Source organism: Athene noctua, chromosome 5, assembly GCF_965140245.1.
Source record: "Athene noctua chromosome 5, bAthNoc1.hap1.1, whole genome shotgun sequence".
NCBI lineage: Eukaryota > Metazoa > Chordata > Aves > Strigiformes > Strigidae > Athene > Athene noctua.
The window spans coordinates 21271081-21281242 of record NC_134041.1 but is presented as its reverse complement, the minus strand read 5'-3'; the positions used below and the strand labels follow the sequence as shown (position 1 = coordinate 21281242).

The 10162-nt window shown below is 36.1% G+C and overlaps 1 protein-coding gene across 1 annotated transcript in view; it reads right to left on the bottom strand.

Moving 5' to 3' along the window:
• Positions 1–203: 203 nt before the first annotated feature.
• The window catches only part of SNX7 (sorting nexin 7), a 30212-nt gene continuing 20253 nt past the window's right edge, over positions 204–10162 (bottom strand). Inside the window, exons 8-9 of the mRNA XM_074906630.1 lie at positions 8618–8770; positions 204–593 (exon numbers count right to left, since the gene is read on the bottom strand). Coding sequence (XP_074762731.1) covers positions 513–593; positions 8618–8770 — 234 coding nt within the window. The 3' untranslated portion in view covers positions 204–512. The remainder of the gene's footprint in view (positions 594–8617; positions 8771–10162) is intronic.

Below are 10162 nucleotides of genomic sequence, written 5' to 3'. Positions count from 1 at the left end.
ACATGTTCGGCATCTTTCTGTACCATGTTGTCATCAGGTGACTAGCACAATCTATTAAAATAATCTTGAAGAGCTCCTTGAAGACTACACTAAGCAATTTTACAAGTACGGAAAATTATTCAACAAAGAGAGTGTAACAAGCATGCCAAAATACCAGAATACTTCTTAAAGATTAGGATACAGAATGAAGACAAGCTTTTCTTATTAAAGTTTTTATTAAAATGGAGCTATTTTTACATATTTAAAATACTTTCTATCCAAATTATGCAATATTTATGAAAACAATTGTATGCAAACGCTTGCATAAAAATATGTAAAATCACAGCTAAGCAATATAAAGCAATATATAGCATGTTCCAAAATGTATTTCAGGACTAGAATACCTGAGTTTTCAATAAGCTGGTTTCCTGCATTTCACTGATTTTTAACAGTTAAATTTAATAATGTATCTGATCTCATATAAAGCACTTCTTTGGTTGGGAGAAACTGCATGGAAAAGGCAGAGATATTACTCAAGGCTTATCTTCAGAATCTTCTTCCACATGAAGATCCACTGTTTGAGATGCTAGGAAGGACTCCCATGTAGCAAGGCACTTAAAAAAAAAATCAGATACATATCAATACAGCAGATAGATTTCTATAAAACTGGCAGCCAACAAGAATTTAAAAAAAAAAGCAGAATACATACACACTGTCACAAGCTCCTTTGGTGGGACTATGGTAAGAGCAAAATATGGTTTCCTAGGCAGTTCAGTGATATGCAAAACATTAGCCAACATGCTGAGTGAGCTATAAAGGTCACTTTTACATAATGACAAGCACACAGTGTGAGCGTCGTAACTGTATGTGTTAGCATGGAAGATGCTAACGTTAATTATGTTCTTTAATCTCTCCCTTTAGTTACAGGCAAAGATCTCTTCTAAATAGAAAGCTCACTGTCATGCACAATTCCCTTGTAATCTCTATAGATTCCTATCGTATGCCCAATTTTCTTTCCAAGTTAAATTAAGCCTGTTTTTTCCTAGATACAGAGAGAATTTATCTTTCCGATGAGTAATGGGAAGGAAATGGGACCAGAAAGGTAGTGGTGGGGTGGAAGGGAAAACTGTCATCCTTACAAGTGGCCTTTTTTTCCTCATGGAAAAATGTATTTGTAATCGTACAAACTAATTTTTTTATTGAAGCACCAAGACTGTAGGCAGTAAAATGAAAAAAAAAAACAAAAAACAAAAAACTCAAATAAACCAACTTTGGTTCAATTTGGCTTAAATGAGTGTTGGCAGCTTGGCAAACCATGATAAATCATAAGATGAGTGTTGAGAGTCATGGCAAGGCTATGAGGTAACCTGTGGTGTGCTGATACTTGTTACCCAAAGTACCAGGTTTCTACTATTTCAAGTCTGTCAGTAGAAGAGGGCAGGCAAAGTCATGCAATAATTTTATTGTTTTGATGCTACTGAAAAAAAACCTTCAAATGGAAATGTTCGAATAAAATTTTGATTTATAAGCTCATACCTATTGCTCTTGACAATGCAGCTTATTCACTACTTACTGTACACAGTTTTTTTCATGAAGAATCTGAAATAGTCATAATAAACAAGTCTTCTGAAATTTCTCAGGAAATACTTTCTTTTATATTAAAACCTGGACAGAATACCCCATTTATCTGAACCTTTAAATCAGTACCCTGAAAACAGCATCATTTCCTAAGCGAAAACTTTTGCCACAAGCTATTAAAGCCACAGCAATTTTCTATGCCCAACTCCAATGAAATGTCTAGCATCCATTTGTCATTGCTTAGAAGACATGGAAAATATGCTAGCATTCATGCTGCTTGAACTTACAGCCACCTAACTCTGTTTTATTAGACACTTCTAGTGAAATGACTTCAGAACTCTGCCATTAAATACATAGATTTAATTGTATTAAATTAGAGCCTAGGTCCTGATATTATTGCATATCTATGTGCAAGCAGACGAGTGGGAGGATCTGATAGTCACAAACAATGTTGAAGTATAAGTTCAGAGAACAAAATGAAGAAGACACAGAGGGTGACCAGAGGTGGAGGAATCCATGATGACACAGGGACACAGAACATGGGATACCCATAAAATTACACGTGACAGCAGTAACAAGAAGCAGCAAACAAGTCAGCAGCGAAGACATAAAAAAGTGGATGATGTGGGTCTGCAAGATGAGAGAAGTTAAAACAGCCGACTGACCTAAGGGATCACAAAGAAAAAGGTATGTGGAAGCTTATTTCTGTATAAGCTTTTGGTCATCATCAGGCACATTAGAGACTGTTCCTGTTATGCATATATTGCCCCTAGACTATGGAAACCATGGATCTACTCGCCCAGTCTTTCTTTTCTGATCTTGCTGACAAAATCCCCAACTAGCTTCTGCTGCTTTTGCACACAACATTATGCTTAGCACATCTAAGGTTTGATTTATGTGTAAAGGGGAATAACGGGAAGATTAATGTCATAATCTGCTTTCTTCGTTGACTTTTTGGAGAAACGTTATTTTGAAATGTTAATTACAAAATCAGGGAGAAATAGTGAAGAATAGTGCTAGTAGGAACAGTGATCTGCAAGTGTTGCAAACTGATTTCTGAAAAGTCTTGTCTAAAAGGCCTTTTTGACTTTTTGTATAAAGCCTTTAAGCTTTGACCATTACACTCTCCCCTGCTTCATGTGAGACTGTGGCAGCTGAGTCTATCTGAGATGCTTGAGCTCGAAGTGGCATCTTGGTTTTAAAATGTCAGTAAGGCAGCTGCTAGCAATGTGTCTTCACTGTGGCGCTCGGACTCAGGATTTCTGGTTGCTAGAGCCCAGCCTGGATTACTGTCCTAGAAAGCTGCAAGGCACATCTGTTTTCCTAGGCTTCTCCTAGGTATGGGACAAGAAATTATGTTTTTTGAAGAGCCTTTTGTTGGCAATGACTTTTATCTTCTGAACCACAGTTTAATTTATATTATGTAACTTCATGTTTGTCGTTCTGTAATTAATGTGAACTAAAATACATATATCAGCACTAGCTGGAATGTAAAAATGGCTTTCTGTTATCTTTGCAACACTGAGCCAAACTGCACTTGTCAAAATGCAATCACAGTATGTTGCTTAACCAGATAGATACAATCTACTGAAGTCTTTCCAGACAAAGATGCAAAGCATTTTTTTCAGTTACACAAGTTATTCGGTTTTTAATTTATCCTCATTTATATAATCAAAACACATTTTCCAAAATATAAGAGCAATGGTGGCTCATTTCACTGTCAGACATCACAGTGCTGCTACAGCTGACAAGTTTTATAATTAACCATACCAAAACAAAACTAGGTCTCTGTGCCTTAGGCTCAAGCTTTTTATATTGTGCCGCATGAACTGCATAAATGACATTTTGTTAGTGATGTATACTTCAACATTATTACAGAATGATTTTACTTCATTCTCCTGGGAGGCTGAAAACGGAGATCTAAATAGAGGATCAGCCAGCTTTCACAAAGGAGACGAAAGGAAAAAAAGAGAAAAACCAAACCCAGGAAATTAAATGTGCGTGCATAGGATTGAAATTCATAATCCAATTACTTGTAAAAGCCTGGTGGAAGACATAAAAAAGCCTAAATACATAAAATGAAATAGCAAGAGCTTAAATGAGGCTACTTTACCTAAAATATTCAGATTACTACTGCAGGTCACACATCTATTCCGCACCATCATTTTTAGAAAAAAACGCAAATTTTCATATAGTACAATTGTGTATCTAACTAAAGATGAGATATAAAAATAGAATATGTAGTAGGGATGATAACAGTGTGTCACATGCCCTGTGTGTTTCTGTTCCAGTTCCCTGTTTTCCATGGTTGATACTTTAAAGGTATCCTTTATGACTGCATTTCCTGGAGTAGAATCTGAAAATGATGTGTGCATCCAAGAGAGAGACAAAAAACACCTCCATAGTTTCTAGGTGCAAGGAAAGAAAAACTAGAGTGCAAAGAAATAGTGATTCCAAGTATAAAAAAATGCCTTCCTAAAATTATTTAAAAGAAATTTTTATGGTTGAAGTGAATAAGCATTCAAAGATGGATCCTGGCTTTGAAGCGACATTCAGAGACAAACAGGCTCAGCCATGTGGGAGCTTTTGAAAACCACATGAAGTTCGTTAGCTAAATTCCCAGGCATTGCTAAGGTAGGATGCGATCAACATGAATGAGCAGCTGACATTTTGCTACGCCACCAAATAACTAGTTAAATGCATCACAACAGAGGCCTCTAGGGCAAACAACAAATCTCATCTAGTTTTCTACAGTTTTCACTAGATAAAGAGGTACCTAAGGGCTTTGGAGTTAGAGCGAAGTTGCTGTAATGGGGAAGAAGTATTGCTTTGCCCTGATGCATCATTTGGATCAATTTATACAACATGTAGGTCAAAAAATAAACTAAATTATGCTTGAAATAGTTAAGAAAATCAGGAAATTATATATATTTTTGGAAAAGAGTAAGCTGTGTCAATACCAACAAGAATCTCACTATATCAAAGATAACTTTAGCTTTTTATCTGATGAAGCTGTAAAGGTTTAACAGGATTAGTTTGACATGAGAAAAATAAAATTAGAGGCTATGCTTTAAAACAAAGACTCATCCATGCATAAGAAAAAACATGTTATTTCAATGCCAAAACTAATTAAATATCATCCTACATTATGAAAAGAACCCCAATTTTTCAGCATTTACTAGACTACCTCATGAGCAGTGGAAAACCAAACTCTAGTATACATGCTGTGGATTTACAACATCTTTGGATCGAGCTGCAAAATCTAGCCACTTATTCTGGTTTTCTTCTGAATAGAATAGGTTAACAAAGTTCTTTGCTGAGAAAAATGAAAGTGTTTCTTTTACTCTGATGCTGTAAATATCCTAGCAACTATAGTAAACAGATGAGAAAAACAAAAGGAAAAATTTAGAAAATGTTTAATTGCTATTGCTCTTTGAAGCCAGAGTTCAATATGGCCTAATTTGTACCAGGAACACTTCAGACATGCTAGCTAAGTAACAGTACCACCACCACCACTAACTTTGTATCTTGTTTTGGTTGGAGTAATGCTGCATCCTTAGGGCTCTGCAGACTATCTATACCTAACTCAATAAAAATACTCCTGGGGACAATTAACTTTCTCAGCTGTAAGCTCCACCCTGTGGACAGTTTGTTATTTCAACTGTTTGGCAGACACCTCTTTTGGACTAAGGTGTGCTATTTCAGACAACAGTGTCACACCTAAGGCACGCAGAAAAGAAATAAAATAAATTTCATATTGTTTCAGAAAATCCTCCCTGTTTTAGCAGTGCACTTACAGTCATTATTGCTATGGTATGTTATTGGCTTTAAGCCTTTGTGGAATAGAGACTTCAGCACATATTCAACTCTTTTCCAGAAGCAAAGGAAGTAGAGAACTCTATAAACTCTTCGTAATTCTTGGCTACTAAACGACATTATATTTAAAGGTATTATAACATAGCTTGTGCATTATCACAGGAAAGCCTTCTTTCTCATAGGCCTGCAAAGCAGTACCCTGTAAATTTGCAACACTGGGCTTTAATTAGTGTTTTTGTTACCACAGTATTGAGAGACACAAAGAGACTGGCTATTCCACAGCTGCAGAAACAAAGGAACACTTCTTAAGTATATTAAATGTAGACAGTCCAATAAACTGGAAGGCTACAGAAATACCCCTACTTGTTTTGAATTAGTAAATCTGGAGAAATATAATTACAGGTAACACTTTAAAGTGGCACTTCATGTAATGTGAACATTAATTCAGCTTAAGGGAGACATACTGTTTTACACTACCTAAGTGAGGCTTGACAAGTTGACAGCAGAATCCTTGGGCAACTACAGTTAAGGAAAAATCCAAACAAATGTAAGATCATACTCTTTCCCCCTACTGTGATAAAGAGGAAATAACATTTTAGAAATTCTAGTGTACTTTGACACACTGCTCTGTTGTACTTGATCACACCAGCTTTAGTTTTATACAGTCTTGAAGGACTAGATCCTCTACTGCAGAAGCCACCAGAAAACATGAGATGTCTCTCTTCTTACTCTGTAGTTCTCAGAAATTTAAGGGATACAGAGAATGGTCACTAACAGGAATGACGCCTGGTTAGGTTGTGCACCTGGGAAATGAAGTGAGCAAGACTGGGGAATGATGAGGAGCACAGTGAAACGCTGCCACAGAGAAGGGAATGGGACACTGCTCATGGAGAGGAAAGGAGTTTAACTGGAGCAGGGGGGAGAAAAAACTGGAAAGGAGGAAAAGCAGGTAGTGACTTAAATTATTTGAGAGCAGAAGATGGACAGAAGAGCAGGGCAACTATATCGTATCCATGGCATCCATGGTGCCTGGGAGCATGCACAAAACATGCTTTGTGAAAAAAAAAAAAGGCAAGAAATAAGATGAGGGATGCTACAGCACTAAAAGGCTTAGTAAGCATCAAATGGTGCATCAAAAGCATGAATGAGTAATTTAACTTTGGACATGTGAGAGAATGTTAATGATGCAAGTAATGACTCAACAAGTGAAAAACACTAACAGGCACTGTGTTTGTGCATGAGTTTAATGAGTGAGACTCAAACTGTTATATTTAAGATAGGATTTTTTCTACTGAAAGCATAAAAATCATATTTGGATTCTTGGGATTCTGAGACTCTCTTGCTGAAGTTTCCCTTCCAAACAGATGTAGAAAGCAGATGCCAGGGCTTCTTTTTCTGCTGTTTTCAGGAGTGTATTTCACACCTATAGTTTTCAATATAAGGGCCTCTGACAGTAATCACTTCTCCAATAATTAATCATCAGCATTAACCATAGGTCTCAAATAAACATGCATATTTTAGATCAAAACTCCCAATCCAAAGATTAATTTTATCATATTATTTTGAATGTCAGGATTCAGAGAATGATTTTCTGATAAAAAATTGGTAAACCCTCACTTTGCAAACAAGGAATGATACAGTTAGCATCATGCTTCTATTATTGCAGTGCTGCAGTAAGTTGAGGTGTTTTTTTCTAAAAACCAGATATATTGAGATACAACAGCAAAAACATTTTAGATTTCAGTATTCAAGAAAAACACCAACAAAGAATAATCTCAGTATAAACCAATTTGTCCAGTATTTCAGAGGCTATTTAAGAAGAACCACTTGCAGTTACAGAGATAGCTGAACCATTTTCTGCAGCTTGTGATTTAATGATAGTAATTTCATAAACAGTACAAGCTTTAGCATTCTGAATTAAAATTCTAATTCAGCAAAAAGCATTTCTAGGCAGGAAGGAGAACCAAAGATTATTTTAGTGTTTTAATTTAGCTAATAATTCATTAACAAAATATTCAAATATATTTAGCATCATTCTAACATACGTACTGTTGATATAGAAGTCAGAGATCATCAATAACTGAAGAAAATGTGAGAGGATGCCAAAAGCTTGCTGCCTGATTTCAGAAAATATTTTGATTTTAATATGTAACAACAGATTGTCAATGTCCATGCATCTCACAGACTGTATGTTAATTAATTAGACTTGATGATCAAGAGCTCTGTCTTTTCAATTATGTTTTAACAAAATGATTTGTAAAATCGGGACACTGCCATTGGCTATTGGGCAATCCATAAAAACAACAGAATACAGGACTTGAAGTTACAAATGTCAATATATATCTGTAAAAATTAGTAATTAATGACTAATAGATGGCTTAGAGTATTCCCATTCTTTCCCAAAATAAGAGGAAATTCTTTAAAAAAATTCAAGACATCTGGGATATATTAAAAATCTGCACTTCAATCAACAACATGTTCTCCATGAAGAAACTTGACAGAATGCTTAACATATTTTGTTACATGTTTTCAAGTTCTCTTTCTTAGTATATATTATTATAAAAGGGAATTCTTACCAAGAATATTAGTTGTGGCATTTGAGCTGAAAATAAAAATCTAATTTCAACCACTTTTCTTATTTCTGAAGTACTAAGTTGCAATTATAAGAAGATTCAATTTATTAATGATATACACTTGCTGCATTCCTATTTTTTAAAAGTGCAATAAGCTTTTCACACTGACTTCTCAAAATTGTATTGTTCTTCTTTATCCTTGTAAAGTCTGATTATTTCATGAAAGACAATTCCTTAAGAGAAATAACGAGGATCTCCTGAATGTGCTCTCTGAAATGGAATCACATTTAAATGTTTTCCTCATACAAGATCATTCACATAAGTTTGAGCTTTCCAGAGGGCTTCTTCATGCAATTAGAGCAAAAGGTTTCCAAACTGTAATATAGTAGCTGATGTTGAACTGAAAAATATGTTCCAAATTGTTGTGGTTAGTAAAACAAGAGTGCCCTCTGTCGATGATGAACTTGGGATCAACCACTTGGGCACAAGTAGAATACGTTTTGCTTGAAACATGTCAGATTAAGGGTAACTGCCTCCCTCTTCCTGCAAAAACTGATTCTGAAGTTAACACAGGTTTGAACAGGCAAAAATTCCTCTTTACAGACAACCCATGGAATTCTTCACTGAAATAATCAATGAAAAAATAACATTGCTATGAGAAAGTGTTTTACCTCTTCATAATAACGGAGATTATTCTCAGCCACATTAGTGAATGTTGATCTCATATCACACTGCATGTTTTGCTTCCACCTGTCCCAGTCTGCTTTCAGAGCGTTATTGGCACATTCGACTTTGTCTTCAAGTTTCCCAATCTCTTCTGAGAACTAAATATGAAAAATAAATATGAACATTAAAAAATATTAGTGAGCTGCAGAACCAAGGTTGGTATTTAAGTCAGCACAGAAAATAATTTCCCAGGGATAAATTTAAATTTTATTCTGAATGAAGAACTCAGTACAATTTCTGAAATATTCATAAGAGAAATTCTAGACCAGAAGTGAAGTGTTGCTGAAGATATTTTTATGGACTGAGAAGTTACAGACTTCAGCACCTCTTCACTAGCACTTGATAGTAATGCATCTAAAAAGGAAAATAGAGGGCTTTACTGAAGCAGAATCAACTACACAGATTAGATTTGGCCAGAAAAACTGAGACAACTGAGACAACACAGGAGAAACCAGAATGAGGAGAAGACAAGAGAAATCAAAAGCACAAACTTTCTGATTTCTTGCCTGTCATCTTGCCATCTCTTCTTGTGGAACTAACTCCTGTGTGACCATACAAGAGAGAGAAATACAGCAGCAGAGAAAAAAAATTAAACCAAAGGACTTCTGCAAAGAAGAAACTCTTTCACAGCAATCCAGGATCAAAAACCTTGAGGGCTATGCTACAGTCATTATTTGCTTCTAATTACTGTAGATACACAGTGACTTTTCAGCTAATGTGAATGAGTAAGTGGACAGAAGCTCTCTTCTAGTGCTCCCAATAATTTTGTTACCTATTGTCATTTACTAATCAGCTGTGTCAGTTCTGGCTGGCACCCAGTTACAGAATGAGGTACATCTTCTGCAGCTATAGTGCAAATTCATCTGCTGGGACTGCACAGCAACTGTCTGCAGCAGGAGGGAGGTCAGGCAGAAACACCACCAATAAGGAACATCCAGCAGAAAAAGTTAATCTCCTTGTATTGTTTCCATTACAACTCAGGTCCAATACACCTCTGTCTTCTTCCTTATATTTTGCTGTTAGGCAAATTGTTTTTTCCTTATACAACACCCCTGTAAGGTTGGATAGCTCCTTGTGCTCTCAGCAGAGCTGGTGCTTTCATGGATATGAACTTCAGGATTCCAAGATTAACTTCCAGGATTTTCAAGGAATGCTTATGCTATTGGCAGAATGCAGAAACAACAAAATTCAGAGCAGTATGTGGAAAGGCTTGGTGCACAGCCTCCAGCTTGAACCATGCAGGGAGGACAGTGTTCCAGTAGAACAGCTGGCAGTGCTGCCGCCATCAGACATGAACTAAGCAGCACTGCCTGAAATGGTGACAGAACCTGAGCCCAGTTCACAAATCACAGATCCCAGTTCAGTTTGGCATACTAGAATCCTTCAGCTCTTAAAGTAGCCAAAACCTCCTTAGCTACTAAAACCGAAACTTCATCTGAATTAATTTTCTCCACATTCCACAATACATAGATGAATAAACATTTTTACTT